Consider the following 21,243-nt stretch of genomic DNA (forward strand, 5'->3'; position numbering starts at 1 on the left):
CAGAGGCCCAGAGCAACCATGAACACTGTGTCTGCCCTGCCTCCTTTCCCAGCAGCAGCTATGGCTTCTCCCCCTTTCACCAGCAATGTGATTCCACTTTGATCTCAGCAGGGCTGCAGGCAGAGCCATGCTCAGTGCCATCATCCCTTGTGTACAAGCAAAACAGACATACTCGGCTGCCAAATCACACCACTGCAAGGCCTGTTTGCCAGAGAGCATGAAAGTGGTGTGGGGTCTCTATGGGACCTCTGGTGTAGGAGAGCACTGAAGGTGCAGGATGCATATAAACAGGCTGACCTCCTGCCCCACTGTGCTTGAAACAAGACTTAGCTGTGGTCTAGCAGCCTGGAGTGCTCAACTCTCTGCCTGCCCTGTGCAGCACAAAGCTACTGGGTTTGCTGGGGAGAGTATTTGCTTTGTACCTCCAAGGGAGCATTGATCTGATTTTAGGGGAGCCCACTCTCTCTCCTCCTGGAGAAATGCTCTCCTTTTGTATCTGATGCAGCAAATGGTGCAAATCCAGCTGGACGTGGTAGGGCACTGGCAGTGCCAAGCTGAGCACCATTGCTGTCTCTCAGCCTCATGCTAGTGCTTCACCTCTCAACACTACTGCCTTCTGGTTCCTGCTCTCCCTGGCCCTGTGAGGGTGTTGCTCTGGGATTGCACACGACATGACAAGAAGTAGCAGGTGACTGCAAAGGCCCTCAATTTCTGGCCCCGCACAAGGTTGAATGAGTTGCAGCAGTAGGGCTGAACAGGCCAGCCCTAGTGAGCATAAGGATCCTGCCAGTGCAGGAGCTGCTGGTGAATCAGCTCAGAGATGGGGTGAAAATACCTCAGCAGTCACATATCACAGTCTGCCTGAGGAGAAGAGAGAATTACATGAGGCTTATCTCCTCCAGCTCCAGCCCCTGGCTGGGATTGGCACTCCCTGGTATGGTACTGCTTGTTCCAAGCCTGGCAGAGTGGCTCTTTCTCTCCACTGCAATGGCTGGCATTTCCCCACTCTCTTTCTCAGAGGGTGAAGACTGCACTTGACCTGCAGGAACCTGCCTTCTCCCTCCAACCTTTGACCATGGCCTTGGGCAAGTAGTTTAAAACCAGCCTGTGGTCTCCCTGAAAAGGTCTGCAGCACTGCCAGATAGGAGAGGATACACCTACTAGGGAGAAGCAAAGACCACCAAGGGAACCTCTGAGTTTCAGTAGTATCTCCTTTCCCATCAGGAGAGAATGAAGCAGCAAGTAAATGGTACAGAAGTGGTGGGATGAGGAATCATTCTGGAAGAGATCTCTGGGGAAGGAATGAGATCCCCTTCCCTGCTCCCCCCCTTGGCTCACTTGGAGTCGCAGCATCAGCTCTGCTTTTCCGGAGGAGCTGGCTGCATGGCTGTGCTTGGCTGGAAAGGGAGGAGCTTCCCGCCCCATTAGTGGTTTGGCAGTCAGGAAAGGGCAAGCTTTCTTCCAAAGCGACAACTCCTTTTTTTTGCAAAAGGAAAAAATCCCAGATCATTTCAAACTGGCTGTTCCCTGCCTGCCTCCTTCAGAAGGAGCAGGCAGCCGGATAGCCAGGAGCAGTGTTGGGGGCAGGGGACTATAAATTAGTAGCAGAGGATTTGCTGCATTGAGTCGTGCCTCTAGTGTTGGCCAAGGCTTCATTCCTAAGAGCAAAGCGCAAAACCCAAGTCATCCTGTAATGATTTACTAGTGGGAGAAGGGACGATGTGTGTGTGTGTGGGGGGGAATATCTCTTCCGCCTTCCTTTGCTGCAGCAAAGAACTGCTCCTATTGAGAAGAGGCCAGAAAGTCTTGGCTTTGCAGGCAAGCCCTCTCTGAGTTTGGGCAGTAGTTGGCATGGTCCCTCCAGCTAGGTGAGTGCTGGGATTGCTTTCACTTGACTGTGCAGGCAGGGCAGCACAGCTGACGCTAGCTGCCATGCTAGCTGGCTTCTTCGGGAAGATCTGCCCTTCTCCTGGTGGCTTGCAGCACTCAAGGCATTTCCTCAGTAAATTTGAAACCTGGCTCCTCAGCACAGAGCTACTCTCAAGGCTGAGAATGGGGTATGTCTGTTTGATGTCTCATTGCTTCATGGAACAGTCCTGGTTTGGTCAGAGCCAGAGGGAGATGAAATGACCTCAGGTCCTTCATCCACCCTTGAAGCCAACAGCACATCAGCAGCTCATAACTGGGTGATGTGCCATGTCCTCTGGGAGCAACCCAGCATTACCTAGACCTGTCCTGCAGCTGCAGGGAGAGAAGCCTAGCTAAGCCCTCAGATTTCTTTCTCTTGCTTTTTCTTTTATTAACACATGGGCCAGACACAGAGCTCAGTTTCTTGGGGACAAGACCAGAATAACATCTTTCGGCAAGTGAGGACACTCTGATAGCATGGCAGTGTGACTCAGAGGAGATATGACCCCAGGTTCATAGTTCCTCAGAGAAGGCAGTATGTTTATGGCCAGCTGGGGGGTTTGGAATAGCAGAGAAGGTGATGCTGACCCTAGGAGCCCAAGCTGAGCCACCGAACATAATCCTGGAGAGATGCTGCCTGTCATAGAATGTCCCCAGAACATGTTTTCTGCTATTCTTTCTCCTGGTGCTGACAGGAAGTGTTTCAGGCTGTGATTTGACAATATTGGGTTTTCTGTTGCTATCATGTCTTAAAGGTCTCCTCTGCCTCTTGGGTCCTCCTGCCATATTGTGCAGCAAGCTATGCTACTCCCAACAGTCCCTCCTGGGGCATACAAGTGATGCAGAAGAGCTGAGTATGGACTCTCCTTTTTAAAGGTGTTTTCCTAAGTCTGAATCAGTCCTCTGCTCCAGTTCCCAGCAGGGCTGACCGCAGAAGTGCAGGGAGGTGTGAGAGACGTTGTTGCTGAGCCCCCATCTTGCTGAACAGCTTCAGGTCTTGGGACATAGTGCTGCCAGCCAATCCTACAGAGGTGTAGAATGTATTTTTCCAGCACAGATTTTTGTGTGCAGTGAGAAGGGGGACAGGTGAGCCAGTTCTCCCTCTGTCTATTATCTCTCTCAGGTGTTGTGAGTATGTTCTTGCAAGATAAACTGCCCATACAGTGGGTTTAACTGGTGAAGGGATGTCAAAAAGGTATCGTTTCATCCCTTGCTCTGTGGTATGGCTCAACCAGCCAATGTTTCTTATGTATGTCTGGCTGAGGAAGAAAGCCAGCAGCAAGGTGAGAGGGTAGGAGAGATGGAGATGTCTTGATTAGCATCCCATCTGGGGAAGTGGCTCCAGCATGGCTGGCAGAGGCCCCATTCAGAAAGAGTAGCCACCAAGCCAGCTGCACTCAGTGCCAGTGTATTTGTGCCTCCCACACCCTTTATGTAGCCTGCAGGATTCAGAGGTGAGCTGACTCCTGTCCGGGAGCTTTGAGAGGTCAGTAAATCTTTGCAGCCCAGTTGTCATTTGAGATGAGAACACACTGGCCTCAGGTTGGGGGCAAGAAGGACACCTGATGCTCTGGAGTCACAGAAAAGCAGAGGAAAACACAGTGGGGGGTCTCAGCCAGACACACTAGCATCACTGAGCTAATTTGCCTCCTTCTCTGCTGTGTGACTTGACCTAATTCAGCTCAGGACCATTACCTTGCATGTATGTTGGCTGCAGGCAGAGTGCTGGGCATTTTTTTGTCCCTGCAAAAGGCTCTGTAGGGGTCTCAGATGTCCCTGTCATGCCTGAGATCTGCAAAACATCTGTAACAGTTTCAAGCAAGGTCTGAGCCTAGGTGCCTAGTTTTGACCTCCTTCCCAAATCTAGCTTGTTCTGTCACCTCTCCAGGTATTTCATTCCTGCTGAGCTATAGATGAGGGATTGCTGAAAACAGAATGTCACAAGTTCACCACCTTCTCCTTTCCCTGGTTGCTGTTTCAGTGGAGGCAGGGTGGGAAGATGTGCACAAATCAAGGCTAGCTATTTGGGTCTTCCACATGCCTTGCCAGCCTCCATGTACTGGCTTTGCTGTGCTGTTTTAGCCTCTGAGGCGAATCAAGCGTGGGAACTGCTGTCCAGCTGAGCTGCTGCATGTATTCACTGCTCTTTTCTTTTCCTCCAGGAAGGACCTGTTTTTCTTGCCCCAGGAGGATGGAGGTCCTTCAGCTCCTGCGCCTGCTCCTCACTGCCTGCATGCTGGGCCTCTCACAGACAGTGAACCCCTTTGTGGCCCAGCAGACACCCCCAGACCCTTGCTATGATGAGAATGGTGCTCCACGCCGCTGCATCCCTGAGTTTGTCAATGCTGCCTTCGGGAAGGAGGTACATGCCTCAAGCACATGTGGGAAACCTCCAACAAGGCAGTGCAATGCCTCGGACCCCCGCAAAGCCCACCCACCAGCCTACCTCACTGACCTCAACACTGCTTCCAACATGACATGCTGGCGCTCGGAGACCCTGCATCAATCACCCCAGAATGTCACCCTCACCCTCTCCCTTGGCAAGAAGTTTGAGGTGGTGTATGTCAGTCTGCAGTTCTGCTCACCCCGTCCTGAGTCCACCGCCATCTTCAAGTCCATGGATTATGGCAAGACTTGGGTGCCATACCAGTACTACTCCTCCCAGTGCCGCAAGATCTATGGCAAGCCCAACAAAGCCACTGTCACCAAGCAGAACGAGCAGGAGGCCCTCTGCACTGATGGCCTCACTGACCTCTACCCCCTCACTGGTGGACTCATCGCCTTCAGCACCCTTGATGGGCGGCCTTCCGCCCAAGACTTTGACAACAGCCCCGTGCTCCAGGACTGGGTGACAGCCACTGACATCCGGGTCATTTTCAGTCGCCCTCATCTCTTCCGTGATCTGGGGAGTCGTGACAATGAAGAAGAGGATGGAGGCACAGGCTCATCACCCTATTACTATGCGGTGGGAGAGCTGCAGGTTGGTGGGCGCTGCAAGTGCAACGGGCATGCATCACGCTGTGTGAAGGACAAGGAACAGAAGCTGGTGTGCGACTGCAAGCACAACACGGAGGGCCCTGAGTGTGACCGCTGTAAGCCCTTCCACTACGACCGCCCCTGGCAGCGGGCCAACGCCAGGGAGGCCAACGAGTGTCTCGGTAAGTGACTCCTCCCTCTCTGCACTCCCTATTTCATTTTCTCCCTGCAGGCCATAACCCCAGAGATGAGTTGCTAAGGAAAGAAGTGATGGCATTGTGACAAACTTAAGAATTGTGTTTCTCTTGAGATGTTTCTCAAATTCTTGGTGAGCTTCCCTCTTTTGGAAGGCTGAGAAAGACTCTGTTGTCTACTCTGTCTCTTCTTTGGGATATCTCCTCTGTAGCTGCAGTGATTCAGTGGCAAGCCAAAGCACCAAAACTCTCCAAAAAGTTAGTAGTGTTTTTCAACACGTCCACAAAGGCTGAGGAGGCATCAGCTGTGTTTGCAAAGGGGTGTTTCTCTTGGGTAGCAAATTGGTTGCCCCTGGAGCAAGGGAAGAATCGTGGAGGTTCCCCAATGAGATGTAGTTTGGGTCAAGGAGGAGGTAGTGTGACTTAAGAAAAGCCAAGAGATTAAGAAAATGTTTGAGATACTCTGTTTCAACATTTAACTATTCAAATTTTGTCTGGCACAGTGCTTTGTGTGGCCATTTTAGCTTATCTGTTCTTTAAAAAGCTTATGTGAATTTAAAATGTTGTAATCTAAATGAAACAATTCAAAAATACCGAAACTGTTTGGTTGCCACACTTTGAAATTTCTTTTTCTATGGGATTTTTGTGGACGCTTTTGCCTTTTATCCTAATCTGTGATAGGTGAGGGGATACCAAAGACTTATGAACTCCTGGGAGAGGGAAAAACAATTCCTCGCCTCCTCCTGGACCAAAGCCCAGGTCCCAGAGGGTGGCAGGACAATGGAGACACGGGAAACCATACCATTAATCAACCCATGAAAAGCTCAGTAGATGTACCAGAAGTCAGAAGGACTGGTTAATATTTCTGATCGATGTCTTGTTGAGATCCCAGCTGTCGACTTAAATATATATGTTACAGAGGATTTCTTCTAAGAACAGCTAAAAAGGCAGCTATTTCAAAAGAAGTGCTTGGACTGATGTTTTAAAACACCACATGCCCTGTGGGAATGTGTCAGCCTGTTTGTTTTCCCCCTTGTCTCAGAAAGATAAGTTTTTGAGCAAAGCTTAGAATAAAAACAAATTCACACACCTGGCCACTGCCACCTCCTCCAATGGCCTGTGTCCAGTGAAGATTAGATGAGGAAGGTTTCAGACTGGCAGATAAATGGGCAAAAAAACAGTGGTCTAAAAGGGCCCTGAAGGGACAGTGGTTGGGTGCATGTCCCATCTCATCTGCCTATCAAGGCTGCTGTCATGATGGCTGTCTGCACCAGATCATCTTTTACCTCTGGCTTTTATGCTTTGTTAGAAACAGTGTGATTGCAGCAGAATGACTCTGCTGAAGCTGGCATAGAGGAGACTCCAGCCTGACACTTTCAGAGAAGAAACTGGATTTGAGGAGAACTTTTGTAAATCTCTCATCCTTGCTATGGGACCTAGACCCTAGCAAGAGCTGCTGCTGCAGCTTGGGTACCCTCAGACCAGGTGGCTGGGCTGAGGTAACTGCGTAGCCAAGCAGTCCTGTGCAGGATCGGGAGCCAGACCAACGCTCCCCAGCATCCCTGTGGTGATCCACATGCCCTCCCTGCCCCCAGCAAGGTCACCCCTTTGGCAGATGGGCCTGAAAAGATAAACGAGAGAGAAAAGAAGAACTGGAAGGAGGCGGGGGCGCAGAGCGGTCCCTTCAAGACACCCCTGACAAGCCCCGCAAACAAAGGCCCTTAGCCGAGCTGCGTGTGAAAGTAGTTTTTCCTGTTGATTCGATCCCCTTCTTTCTCCCTTTCCCCTCTCGGGCTTTGTGCCCTCTCTGAAGGGATCTGAAAGAGCTTCTCCATCACACGCCTCCAAAGGGCTTAGCAGCTGAAAGCTGGATTAGCTCTCCGAGCCTTCCCCTCTGTGCCTTTCAACAATGACATCTCCCCAGCCAGCGCGAACAGACGCAGCAATTAGCACCAATTAAAAGGAGAGGGCTGCCCGGGAAGTTCCCTTTGCTCAGCCCAGGCTGCGGGGCTTCCCTGCCTCCATCCCCCTGCAAATGCAGCCCTGGACATGAGACAAGGATCCATGCTGCTGGCCCAACCTGGATCACTTTCAGATAAACCCAAACCCATCCGTGGGAGCAGTGTGGGAGGGCCCTGGGGGTGAGGTGTTGTTGAGCTGAGGAGAGGAGGCCAGACCTAGGAATCCTCGCAGCCCCTACTTCTTGCTTATTCTTGGAAATACAGAGGCAAAAACAATCAAATAAAAAAATTTGAGCGTTGATGTAGAGCATGACCATCATTTGGCCATCATAAGGTGGCCATGGTGTTCATGGGATAAGGGTGATCACCATGCCACATTATTACAGGGCCATATGTGACTTTGGAGTGCCAGCGGGGTTTGGGGATGTTGCAGCCAGCATATCAAGACTAGATTCATCAGCGTGACGTGCTGCAAGCTGAAAACAGCCATGCATCAGCAGTGTCCATCCAGCATGTGGGCTGGCTGAAGTGCCATTGGCCCATTGGTGCCAGAGAATTCTCCTTGTGCCCTGAAAGGCCTGCTTGTCTCGTAATGAGCTCATTGTGCCAAAAGCAGGACCCTCTCTTGTACTCCCCAGGGTGCCTATTTTCTCAACACAGTGCCAAGAGCTGCCAGGGCATTTCACTACCAGGGTTATTCTTGTCCAGGCCTGTGGAAATAGGCCTGTCACTTGGGGTTCAGGTTGCTATTTCAGGTGCATTAAAACTAAAAAAACCAGCTACCAGTTCAGCAGCCTTGTGCAAGGAGCAGCCCCATGGTGCTGAACTGACTGAAAAGGCTTCATTTCTGATCCTCCATCTGGGAGAGGAGACCTGGGGATGGTCCTTGCCCAAAAGGAGAAGGTGTTCAGGGCACAGTGGAGAGATGGAGAAAGAGCTTGGTGGCCAGCTTGCTGGCCCAGGTGAACCAAGATGGATCAGGCTGATGGGAGATGAGGGGAAGGGAGAGGCTTCCTGTCTTCAAACACATTATTTGTGTGAGTTTTCTTCATCTGATGAATCCAGATAGGACTATTTGTATTAAAAACTGATTGAAACAGGGAAAAGACAAAGGCACAGAATGAGAGAGGCTTTCTTCCCTCCCCCCCCCCCACTCTCCACCACTACTGAGCCCCCAGTCTTTTAGCCTGGGACTGGCTCAGAGAAGGATAATCCCTGCAGAGGAGCCGACAGGAGCAGAATTGCCAAAATCCAGAGACCCTTGTGTGATGCGTCAGATTTATTCTCATAGACCAGTGCCTTCCCTTTCCCTGCTGCATCTGAGTGTGCTGAGGCTGGTGAGAGGGCTGCCTGGGCTGTTATCCATGCCTGGGGGAGGCAGGGCAATGCTTCCTCACAGCAGCAGCAGGTCTCTGCCTACACACGAGGAGTTGCTTGGGATGGACTGCTGCTGCTGCAGTGAGACCAGTCACTGAGTCGGCGGGCTGTCCTCAAAAACACCCAGGGCTGGAGGGGAACGGATTAGTGCAGTGCAGCCACTGGAAGTAATTGATCCACTCGTTGGTAATTCTGGAGCTCTTGTTCCCATTGTCGCCGCCACGGCTGGAGAGCCTTTCTGAAAGCCGTACAAAAGGGAAACCGTGCTCCAGCGTGCAGAATCCGCTCCACGGAGCAAGAGGATAATACATGGGGCTTGCTTTGATCCAGGGGCTTTCTGGGGAAGTGGCTGTATTCTTCTATGAAGACCATGCTCGCCACAGCTCCCTCAACTTTGGGCTGGGTGGCAGAGCAGCTGGTAGGTCTGTGGTGCCACAGCTGATCAATCTGTGATACTAGTACCCACAAATGCCACATCCAAGACTGGTGAAGGGATTTACAGGTCCCTCTGTGTATCACCCACCTCCTTTGCCCTCCCCTCCCCCTACATGTTTTCTTTCTTTTTTTCTTTTTTTTTTGTTTGTTTATCTGAGCGAATTTGATGCAAAATTATCTCAGGAAATGCCATTTTAAAGCCAGTGAACTGGCGTAGGCTGTTTTATACTGGTGAAGCTTATGGTCAGATGAGAAGCGGATCCAAGCTGCCGATGGCCTGCTGGCCATCGCATCTGCAGCTAGTTTAAGAACTGTTTCTCCACCAACAAGGGTCTCCTAAGGCTTTCCCCCAGAAAAGGCACTGGAAATCTGTTTGTTCCCAGCAATACCAAGCCATTGTCATTGCCAGGGGACTGCAGATGTAGGCAGGTCATGGTAGGCAATGCCTTTTAGAGATCTAGGAACAGTGCTGAACAGGCTTGGAGAGCGGGGCAGAACAGATTCCCTTCTCCATCTTTCAGGCATCCCAATGCCACCCAGCTCTATGCTCAACCTTCCCTGGTACCTATGGGCCTTTGCTGTGCAGGATGTACTGGATCCATGGAGCTTGGAGCAGGAAGGAAAGTCAAGAGCTGTTTGTGCTGCAACTTGGGTATGTGCCTGGGGCTGATTCTACCCATTCCTCTCCTGGTACAGGATTAGTGCCAGGAGGTGCAGAAGATCCAAGAGCTCAGTCTGTAGCTGGAACTGAGCCAAAGCACCCTTAACAACTTCAGCAAGTTAATTAGCCCCCCTCATTTTCTGCTGGCTGCCCTGGGTCAGCTGCTCATTCAGCCCCTTTTCAAGACTGTTTTGAGAGGCTGAGAGATGGCTCCCCCTGAACAGCAACAAGGGAACCCGGCTGCTACAAAGGGGATTAGTGCTCTGTCTGATGGTCCAGAGTCCTTTTCTAGGGACAGGGCTGGGGAAGCTCAGCCTTGTACCTCATGTTCCTGGCTGTCAGCTCTTGCCTTTCGTAGGTAGACATTCAATTTTCTCTTTTCTCCTTCTTCCTAGTATCAGAGGTAGAAGCCCTCAGCCCCTCTGACCAGCATCTTCCCTGAGTCATCGGACCAGACTGTGAGAGTCCTCTGCACTCGAGGTGGAAAAAAACCTAAGCAGTAATTAATGGATGAGGAGGCAGGGACCACCCCAGAGAGGTGCCTGGCACAAAACAGACCACTGGTAATGCTGAGGTGCTGCTGTCATCTCTTGTCCCAGGCTTGGTTGTGCCACCTCCCTGCAGCCGTGTGTGAATCACTCACCCCCTGCCTGCCCTGTGCCCTCTCCGGTGTGATGGGTGGTGGGGCTGTCCTGCTTTGATGCAGGGGAAGCAAAGCCCTGCCAAAAGGCAGCAATAGAAAGGTGCACAGGGAGATAGTGTAAGATCATATGATGTGATCATGGCCTCACAGCCCCCAAGCCCTCCAGGCTGTTGTTGCAGCGCTCTGAGGCATGGCTTCTCCCTGCCCAAGATTATGGATATGTTGTTAGGGTGAGAGAGGAAGGGGGTTTTCTGGTCTGGATTCCCCTTCCCTCAGGGTGGAGGTAGCATCCCAACCGGGCACTCCTCCAGTGAAAGCAGAGGCGTAGCTCAAATCCGCTGTGGGTTGGCAGCAGCAGCCAGTCTAAGGTTTCCCTGAGCCTATTCCATTAACTAATTATTCCCAGGAACTTGTTGGTGCAGCAGGTCCCCTTGCGTCCCATGCCCAAGCAGGCTTCGTGGTCCCCGGAGGCACAATGGGTGCCTCCTGCCCCCAAGGGCCTCACTCTGCTGCATGATGCTGGCTGGGTGCATCGCTCTGCCCATCCTGCACCCGCACTGGCTCTATCACACCTGTGCCAAGAGCTCCTTCCCCAAGCACGCTTGTGCCCTGTTATCCCAGGCTCTTCCATCCCTGTAAAGAGGAAAGATTTCCCTTGTGCTCACTGTCTATTTTCTCAAGCCCAGCTTGACATTTGCTCTTGTAAGACATCAGCTTCACCTGCGATGGGGTGCCATGAGACTGAATCCAGAACTGTAGGGTCTGGTAACCCAGCGAGAGAGAGAGATTGTGCGACAGCCTTGCTGCAGGGCAAGGGAGAGGCTACGACCTGGTCAGGGGTTCAAAAACTACCAAAAAGGGTAGAGAAAGTTGCTCCATTGCAAGGTGTCGATGTTTAATTAGTCTATTATTGCAAAATATTAGATCTTGTGATTGTTTAATTGATCATATGATTGTTTAATTGGGCATACTGTACAAGGGCGGAAGCAAGCTACCATGTAATTAGCCCCAAACTGTGCAATTAAATTCTTATTAATACCCCAAACAGCAGGGAACATTCAAGCCTTTAATTAGTGATTAACAGGAGACAGACAGAGCTTGCAACCAAGTCAGCTCTGAGGAACAGTGCAAGCGTTTAGCCCAGTACGAGGAGTACCCGTCTGGTCTGATTAGCACTAGATGACTGCTTCAGGGAAAGTAAGGAGAGAGTCACACTTATTCATGTAACCGTGTCCCGGAGATAGGGACAGCCACCATCCTAGTGAGGTGCTGCGAGGGAAAACCCAGCCAGATCTTCTAAGCTGGAGGAAATGCTGGGCTGCGGCAGGCGTTTGAGTTTCTGCCTTCAGGGCCTTGCTGTGCTGCCCAGCATGGGGCAGACATGCATGAGGAGCCTTCACTTCTGACCTACCATTTCTCAGTTAGTCTCCTTGGCTATGTCCTTTCTGGTCTGTGAGCTCAACTTGTGCAGCAACCTGGGGGCCAAATATCCTGACTTTCCCTGCTGATTCTGGGGCAGTGCAAAGAAGGGAGCTTGCTGACACTGAGCCCTTCCAGCATCATCTATTTATTTCCTGCATTAGATGAGGTCCCTGCAATAGCGTATGTCACCCAGGTGACCTTGAGGTCTCTTGTTGGCCTCACTAGCCTCACCATGCTCCCAGAGTAGAGGCAGGCATACTGTGTCCCTACTGAGGGGCACAAAGTTGTGATTTGGAGGAGGACCTGCAGCCCATGTTAGCCTTTTCCTCACTGCCTGCTCTCTCCTCCAGGTGCCGAGATCCTGGTGGCAGCTCTAGTCCATCCATGCAACAAGGACATGGTGCTGCCTGCAACCAGAACCAGGATAACATAGCACTGCATTGTAGCTGGACCCTGGGCTGCTCCTAGCTGTATATTTTCTGCACAGTTCTCTGAGACACAGATATTTGTGGCCTTCCTCTACCTTCAAAAGCTTTGCTCTTCCTCCCAGGTCTTATCTGTTTAGCAGGTGCAAGTAAGAGGTCTGTCCCAAAGCCAGCTCCTACTCCAGCACAAGGTATACCATGCAGGTTAATATGAGTGCGAACTCTGGCAGGGATCACACTCAAATCCCTTTTTGACTCTCTGTAAATCATTTCTCAGTGATGAGAGAACAGTCTGCTGACATCCAGTCCATATCAGGAGCAACAAGCCAGAAAGGGCAGCATCTCTCCCATAGCCAGAAGGAAAGATGCTGAGAAATGAAAGGAAGTTACTGGAGATTTCTCACCAAAGCTTGGCTCCTGAGCTGTGGTATGAGGTTTTGCCGGCAGGTTCTCAGGCTCCCACAGCTGCAAAAAGGTGGGCTCTTGTTGGCTGATAAGGACATGCCATCAGAAGGTCAGAAGGGCCTCCAGGCAAGGCTGGACCAAAGGGCCCAGGCAGTGAACCAGTCCCCTGGAACAGGGGCCTGTGATGCCGCCTCTCCCTCTATGTTGCTGGTGCAAAAAGGCCAGGCCGGTTACTCTCTCACCAATTAAACTAGAGACAGAGGGACCCACAACAAGACTGGTGAATCATTTACATGACCTTTCTTCTCCCTTGCTCCTCACATCCCCTCCCAGGGCCAATCCCCTCTGTTTCCCAAGAGGATGCAAGTGGGATTTCCCCTCCCAAGGGCATTTGAGTGGAAACCCTGGCCTTGTGCTCTGGCAGTGTTAAGCCATGCGCTTCTGGCCTTGGAAACCTGCTTCAGAGAGTGATGGCAGGTATCATTCCCACGTGTCCGGTTAGTGGGTTGCTGCTGAAAAGGGGCAGTTTTCCAGGTGCTCCAGGATGCTTGTCTGCAGGCACTTTCCAGAATGAGAAAACCTCAGGGTTAGCAAGAGATGGGCATGTGAAGGGTGAAACTCACTTAGAGGTTCACTTCCTTGCACCTTGGTAGTCCTTGATGTCTTCTTGTGCAGTAGTTTCTCCTGGAGCAGCCCCAGGGATGCACGTGGATTCCCAGGAAGACGACAAAGCTGGCTTTATTGGCTTTAAATGTGCAAACCCCCGAAGGTACCTACCACCATGCCAAAGATGTTATTCTTATGCATACCATGTGATTTTTACACTAATCTCATAACTCAGGGGAGCTTTGAGGGAACTGAGGTTTGAGTATGTGGTGTTAGCAGTACCAAGGCTGCTAACCAGTATTCACTAACTTCTTTAAACCTCTAGAAAGGCTCTTTTGGGGCTGAGGTTTGCTCCAGGAAGAAGGCTGACCTGCTTTCTTCCCACACCGTAAAAAGGGGTCTCCAGCCTCAGAGGCAAGGCTGGAAACCAAAGCGGGCGAGGGGCCTGGGCGCAAGGCAGCCGGCTGCCGTTTGATCTGCGGCGAGTTGAAGCTCCCACCTTCCTCCTGGCGGTGCTGCCAGGGCTGAGGCGGGGAACAGGGAGGGAGGGCGGCGGGGGAAATTTCACACAAACGACCAGCAGGCCCAGCAGTTAAATCTGGGGCTGACATGTTAATGAATTTCACAGTATGCCTGGAAAAACTCTCACCCAGCCTCAATTTACCAGAGCTGGGAGGGCAGGGAAGGGGGGGGGGGGGGAGCTGTGGCAGGGCGCCGCATTTAGCCAAAGGAAATCTTGTTCCCATTATCTTTTTGTGAGAGTGTTAAACAGGAACTGGCAGTGCTTTTCCTTTTTATCTCGCACACGTGGAATTGAAGGGGGGGGAGTGTCTTATTGGTTCCTGTGGCTAGTAAAAAAAAAAAAAATGCACGAGTGTGTGAATGTGCAAGCATCTGTGTGTGTATGTGTGCGCGTACACACCTGCATGCATGTGTATGTGCACGCATGGTTTTGTGTGTATTCGTGTGTGAGCATCTGTTTGAATGAACATGTCTGTGCATGTGTGCACATAAGTCTACATGTATGCATGTGCACATGAGCACGTGTGTCTGCATGCATAATTGTGTGTATGCACAGAAGCCTATGAGCACGTCTATGTGAGGGTGCACATGCACATTTCTGTGTGTGTGCAGCTATGTTTGTGCATGTGCCTGTAGGCATCTCTTCTCTATACAGGGCTCTGCACGTGTGTGTGCACATGCAGTCAGGTTAGAGCCTTAAACAAAAATTTGGGGGCTCTGCTGCTGCCCAGCCCCTGCTGGCAGTCCAGCACCCCGACTACCATTGCCACTGCTCTCCCTCCATGCTGGGGCTGGCACCAAGCAGGGCAGCTGAGGCTCAGCCTTCACAGCCCCCACAATCAGCACAAGGCGGGTGGTCTACCGAGAGGGCAGGCGGGGTCTGTCACTGAAACAGGCTGCTGGGTAAGGCGGAGGCAGGAAGCTACAAAAGCAGCAAACGGCTTACTTCCCTCCTTGCTTCAACAACCAAATCTCAGCGAACCCGAATCCCAAACCAGGACCCCACATGGTTTGGTTGTGCTGCTGCAGGCGTTCAGGAGAGGGGAGGCTTTGGGCTGCTGCGTCATGAACGGCTGGCCTCCAAAAGGAGGGAGCAGGCAGTCAGGTGCCTCAGTCCCTAGGGATGGTGACCCAGGGCTGGACCTCAGCGCTTGGAGGCCTCTGGTCCCTTCTCACGTCTGCCACCCCCCCCCCCCCAGTTGCAGTCACGTCTGCCAGCAGCTCTGACAGAGGGAGCGAGGTTCCGGGGAGCAGAGGCTCAAATCCCTCAGGATGGCTGTGGGCAGAGCATCAGGAAACACTTCCATTGCTGCTTCTCAGCAAGAGGTGAGCCAAAGCCTGAGTGGCCAGTGCAGCGAAGCGTGGGGAACAGGTGGGCTGGAGCTGCAGGCATCGGTGGTCCCATCGGTAGATCCTTTTGAGAGCAGTCCATCCAGGATGCGGCTTGGTGCCCCCCTCCGCACCCCATGGCAGGCCCAGCCACCTCTTTTGGGCAGCACTGTGCTGTGGCGGCTGCCGTCTGTTGGAGACTGCGGGAGGAGGTGGCAGCAGGATAGCAGGTGCCCAGCTGGCGCTGCTGGCATTTCCCCTCAGCATCTCACTGGAGCCATCCGTTCTGCACTTGTTTCTAATTTACGGCATAGCAGCTCCCCTACCTCCCGGGTGCCTCCCGGCCCCACTCCCCACACATGCCCTTTCTTCTCTGCACTGACCTCCCCTGCACCATGCCCCGTGGGGGGGCTGCGGATATTGCACATCTGGACGGCACATTGGAGTTGGCTGCACCATGCCCTCCCTGGCTCTGCTCCCTTCCCATCAGGAATCCTGCAGCTGAGCTGGGAGTGCCCAAGCAGCAGCAGATGCCCTACCCCCCTCCTCCCCCAGCCCTCCCACAGCAGCACAAGGCCAAGGCAACCCTCATGCTCTGCTTTCAGGCTCCATCATTTTTGCCTGTTGGTTTGACCTTACCATCATCTCCTCTCCATTTCCTCAAGGCATATTTTCTCCTCCCTCACAGTGGAAAGAGCCATCTGACACATAGCTCCTGCCTGAAGCCCATTTATGGGGTGCATGCTAAGGGCCAGCACAGGGTCCTGCTAGGCTTGGGTTTATTCATGTTGTCTGATATTCCTGTTCTGAACTATGTCTGTAAGCTTCAAAAGCAAGACAGAGGGAGTAATGACATGAATGAAGTGGGGCAAGCACAAGGATCAGTATCCAGGTGCCCAGGTTGAAGGCCCAGGTGGACCTTTTGCTTGTCTGAACTGCATGGGCTCTTCTCGCTAATCCTTGGCCCAGGCACTGGCACTACCATCATTTGAAGATTGCACATCTCACAGAACTTCACACCTGGACACTGAACTGCTCTCAGGCAGTGCAGACATAGTGAACATCTTGAAGGGTAACTGATCCCTTTGGATAAAAGCCATGAAAGGTATTTCTGTGTGGATGGAAGGGGCTAAACAGAAAAGTCAGCACCTGCAGAGACACCTGTCTTTACTGCAGCAGTACAGAGGGGCCCAAACATGAGGTATGGAGAGTCCTAGGGCATGGCCAGGGCAAGTGGTCTCTCTGTGTGGCCCAGGACCTGTGCAGTGGACTGGGACTATCTCTCAGCATACAAAGGAAGGGCACTTCAGCTGCTCCCCTGCCTTGCCCCTGCCTCACCCTCTCCCCTTCCCTTGCAGCCTGCAACTGCAACCTGCACGCCAGACGCTGCCGCTTCAACATGGAGCTCTACAAGCTCTCAGGCAGGAAGAGTGGAGGAGTTTGCCTCAACTGCCGGCATAATACTGCGGGGCGGCATTGCCATTACTGCAAGGAGGGTTTCTACCGGGACCTGAGCAAATCCATCACTGATCGCAAAGCTTGCAAAGGTAAGGTGGGGAGATCTTCATGTGAACAGCCCAAGTAACATGGTCTCTCTTGGTCTCTCTCCTTTTTCCTTGCATTCCCCCCACCAAACCCCTTGCTGTACTGAGGGTGCAGCTGCTCCGTGCAGCAGTTGTGGGTCACCTTGGACCTTTCCCAACCCAGTCTTTCTCTGCCTACTTGAGGGAGGCAGCCAGGAGATCTCTTTTGAGCCTAGCATCTCTGCAGGCTCCCAAAGCCCTGAGGGGTGGTGAGAACAACCCAAGGGAAGCAAACCAAATGGCAGATTCCTGGGAGTTCCTTCTACGAAAGGAGATACTGCTGGGACTGTCTTGTTGCCTTGCAAAGACAGGGAGGATCTGAATGTTCATTTCCACTATGACCATGGTTTTGATCTTTGGCAGTCAGTATTTGGAATGCTGCTGGGTTGGGCAGGTGTTGGAAAAGGTCATCACTAAACTTGTTGGAAATCAGTCTTGTGAGTCTTGGCTGTGGACACTCTTAGAAGTGTTTGGGCTGCTTCACACAAAGATTTGTGATGACTTCCTTTCTGTCAGAGAGCTGGAGCGTAGCTTGCAGTGATTTCCATCTCCCTGCTGTGCTGTGATACAGGACCCCAGAGCAAGGATTTTAACTATAGGCTGATTCTTTGGGCCTGTTTTTGCAGGGGTACTGATGCACAGGCAGGATGGCTTATCCTGTGAATCAGTGAAGAGCTGCACTGGCCCCTAGGCAGCAAGCTGCAGCTTCACCTTACAAGGCCTGTGGCCTGTGCCACATGTCATGGGACTGAACCTCTCCTCTCTCTGCTTTTAGCTCTTGGCATAGCCCATCTGGCCTGCATTCTTCCACCCTGTCAGTCCCCTCTATGGAGCATCTTTCCTCTGTGGAGCCTCAAAACAACCATTTCACCAGAATAGTTCAGCTAGCAGAACACCTTGACTATCTCCAGGATCCCTGCTGAAGTCAAAGGGAGGTTTGCTGCAGACTTCTCTGAAGCCAGGAATTCGCCCTGATCCCTTTTTTCCAGCTTAGATTGCAAGTATCTCCCGGAAGGGAGTGCAGCTTCCTCTCTGGCAAGTAGTACAGTGTCAGAATGATAACAGCGGAAGCAAATGAATGGAGCATCCCGCTAAACCCCATGGCTGTGCCTCAACAACTGGGGAGAAACAGCTGATGCAAGGCACATTATCCGCCTGTACTGAAGAAGTAGTTGGGATCATATTGGCCTTTTATTGCTTTATCACAAGTGATTGAACACTTTTCAAGCAAATGAGCTAGTGACATGTGCCCTACATGCACCCAGCTTTTTCGCGAGTGGCTCTAAAAACAGATACCAATGCCAGTCTCCTCCCAGCTACCAATTCTTAAAGCAGATTTCCCTCATATGGGGTCAGGTTTGCTGTCTTTCTCGTGGAAGCACGAGAAACATGCTTCCAAAGGCCAGGTTGCTTGCTCAGTACTTGCAGTCTCCTATTTTAAGCACAGCGGAGCAGAGTGCTGAGCCCAAGCAGTTGCAATGCCTTGACGTTCACTGCAGGAAGAGCTCCCTCTGTCTCTCACCACCACCAGAGGAGACGTCAGCTGGCAAAAGCTAACTCACAACCTCAAAGACTGGCTGGTGGGAGGTGGGGAGCAGCGCTCATTAACTGGCCTTGATCTGTGTGTCAGACTGTGGCAGTGACACAGTTTCACTGCAACCGTCCTTGGTCCTCTGTGCCCCAGGTACTTGGAGGAACGAGGACAGGCCATGAGGGCATGAGCACTAGACTGCTTGCTTTGCTTAGGGGTGCTGCTGAGATACCATGATGCCAGCACCAGGAAAAAAAGTGTTTATGTAGGTCCTGCAGTGACTGCTGAAGCTAGTTTAGGGCAGTTGATTTTGTGGCCATAGAACAAGTCTGGAGTTGAAGTACTTGGCTTGCAGGTCTCCTCTCTCCGGTGTATTAGTGTCATTTCTAAGTGCATCTTATTTGAGTCCAGGCTGTGAATAGGCAAAAACCCTTCCCCTAGTGTACGATCCACCCTCCTCCACCTCCATCCTTGTTCTCTTGGGGGTGTTTGAGGGAATAAAGTGAAGGATGAGGAGCGCTTTCACAGTTTGAACAAACTTCCCATAATGTGCAACGCAGCAGCAGCAGTGGGAACATAGCTGAGTGGGCGCTGGCAGGGAGAGCCAAGGCCTGCCTACAGCCAACTCCTCAGCAATGAGCTGATCACTTTCAGTAACCCAAGCAGCCAGTTTGACATGCTCCAGTCTTCACCTCCGCATCCTGCGTCCCCTCTTCAGCCCAGGGGCATCAAACACTGCTTCCCAGCACCCATGGCCATGGCAGTCCCTATGACGGTGTCCAGGCTCCCATTCATGGGCCTTGCCCCAGATGGTATTCAGGTCCCAAACCTAACGCATGCACCATCATCCCTGAGCTGACATTGGGAGACGCTGGGAGAGGAAGAAGAGGATGTGGGATAAGGCATTTATCCAGAGGGGAGATGACAGTTGGAATTATATCATAGCAGCCTGTGGCTTGGAGGGCTTGACAAGGTGCTCTGAGGATCCCCATCGTGGCTTGCTCCCCACAGCTGCTGTGCTCTCACTAGCTGATAGCAGCCTATTATACTAGAGATTCAGCTGTTTTGCACAAAACAAGGCTGAGCGGTGACTGGAGAGGGACCTTTCTGAGAGGGCATCCGGCTGAAGAGAGGAGAAAGCCCTTCTTTTTGTTTAGTAGAGACAGCACAAAGCACCTCCCTGTGGCGTCTACAGCCCTCTTTGGAGCATCTGCCATTTAGAAAGGAGATGGGACTGCCCAGACCTAGGGGTCCTGGCACTGACTCTGAAGCTGTGTGTGCCAGGATCCACCCTCCTGTCAGCAGTGGGCACAGATGCATGGCCATGGTTCAAAGCCTAGTGTGGGAAGAGATGCCAGTAGCCCCCAGATCATGCTGCAGAACAAGCAAACTGGGACAGCTGGAGAAAAGTGTCTTTTCCTTGATGATTTTCTGCCCATTGCTACTGATCAGCAGGAACTGTGCTCAGCACACCCCATCTCTGAGGGTATTTCCCATCACCGGGTGCTCCAGCCAGCTATCAGCATTGCTCTGACCTGGCATGTTCCCTACTGAAAAAGACTGCCTCCACGTTGCAGCCCAGCACAAAAGCAGCAGGGCAGGCAGCAAAGTTGTCAGCTTGCAGTTTCTTGAAAAAGCCCTGAGTCATTTCCTTTGGAGGGGCAGGGAGGGGATTTGTAGGAACTGGAGCTGCAGTGAAATCTCCCCCCCGTAACTCTTCACTCCCTCCTCCCCTCTGTCCAACACATGTGCATACGCACCTCCCAACCTCGCCGTTCACATTTCAGTGCTGGGAGTCTGCTGACGGTGCTTTATTCCTGCCCTCATGTCACCTTTTGCAAATCTCCCATGGCTGCTTTCAGACAGTGAGCAGGGCAGGCAGGCCCCAGGCAGAGGTAGCTTCAGTGGCCTCAGCCTGGGAAGCAGAGACTTCAGTGCAGGGTACTCCTCAGCCAGTGGGAGCTCACCGGCAGTCCCAGCTCACTCTGCAGGTGTTAAGGCTCATGGGGTGCTGGGGGCTTCTTTGTGTCTCCAGCACCTGTGTGAGTGCAGGGAGCCCCAAGCCAGGGTTGGAGCCTACCACCACTGCCTCACCTGGCTGAGCATCCTCTGTGGGCAGAGCTGGATGCCCTGTGCCTAAATGAGAAGTTTCTACTTGCCTTTGTGTCACTGGCTTGTTCCATCTTTGCTACAAAATTATCTGATAAAATCCCAAGTAAACTGGAAACCTTGAGGGCTTTTGCCTCCCAGTTGGACCCTGGGGTCACCAAAGCTGTCTCTCTCCCAGGTACTGAGGTCCTTGTTTCTATTTCAGCTAGGGAAGACACCAGTGACCAAAAAAGAAAAAGAAAGGGGCAGGGGGGAGGGAAGAAGCAGCATTTGACTAAATGCCCGAAACAGGAAGGCAACAAATGGGCTTCATATGGCCAAGCCTCAATGTTTGGGTCTCAGAGCTGGGTACAGATCTGCGGAGGCAATTTTCCTCCTTCAGTCTGTGAGTCTGTGCTCAGCCCCCTCTGAGAGGCACTCTCATAACTAGGAGCAGTGGGAATGGCAGCCACTGGTACCCTGCCTATGCTCTTTGCTTGGGATCGGATTGTCTTCATTGCTGAAGCCCTCTTTATCCGACAGCACACATCTGCCCACAGGAGTTGCAAGAAACCCTTTAGGCATGAAGACGCTCAAAGTGTGAGCGTGTATATGAGAACTCAGAGTACCCAGTGGATTTATTTCTACATGTTGCTAAGCCGTGGGAGGGGTTCAGCATATTTCCTATGCTGGCTGTGGTTCAGGTATCTTTGTTTTCAGGGCTAAGGCTGGAAAAAATGGAGAGGCCTTGGGCTCCTCCAGTGAAGCACACCATGGCTTTGCCTGCCTAATCCATACAGCTACATCAGCGGCTTAAAATATGTCAAGGCGAGTCCGGCTCTGATAACCTCAAAAGGTGGTAACTGAAGAGGGCAATAGAAAGCATCTCCATTTAGAGGCAGTTGTGCCATCATTTGTAGCTAAACTGCAGACCCTGATGTTCAGAGACAGGGGCTGAGCACATCCTTTCACTCCTTGGGGCAGATTGTGGAGGGAGTCGGGATTCAAAGCATCCCAAGGTGCTCAGGAGCAGAGGGTAGTAGGCAGGAGCTGTCCTGTAGGTGCTGATACCACTTTGCTCCTAGGTCCCCCAGGGCTTGCATCCAGTCACTCAGCCCTGGCAGAAGCAGCGGGCATCCCGATGAGGTGAGAGAGCAGAAGGAGCCTACAAACACGG

General features: G+C 52.1%; 1 protein-coding gene across 1 annotated transcript in view; it reads left to right on the forward strand.

Annotated features, from left to right (window-relative positions):
• NTN3 (netrin 3) overlaps positions 1-21,243 on the forward strand; it is a 52,612-nt gene that overhangs the window by 10,841 nt on the left and 20,528 nt on the right. Inside the window, exons 2-3 of the mRNA XM_062588410.1 lie at positions 4,071-5,066; positions 16,223-16,411. Coding sequence (XP_062444394.1) covers positions 4,100-5,066; positions 16,223-16,411 — 1,156 coding nt within the window. The 5' untranslated portion in view covers positions 4,071-4,099. The remainder of the gene's footprint in view (positions 1-4,070; positions 5,067-16,222; positions 16,412-21,243) is intronic.

Source organism: Rhea pennata, chromosome 15, assembly GCF_028389875.1.
Source record: "Rhea pennata isolate bPtePen1 chromosome 15, bPtePen1.pri, whole genome shotgun sequence".
Taxonomy (NCBI): domain Eukaryota; kingdom Metazoa; phylum Chordata; class Aves; order Rheiformes; family Rheidae; genus Rhea; species Rhea pennata.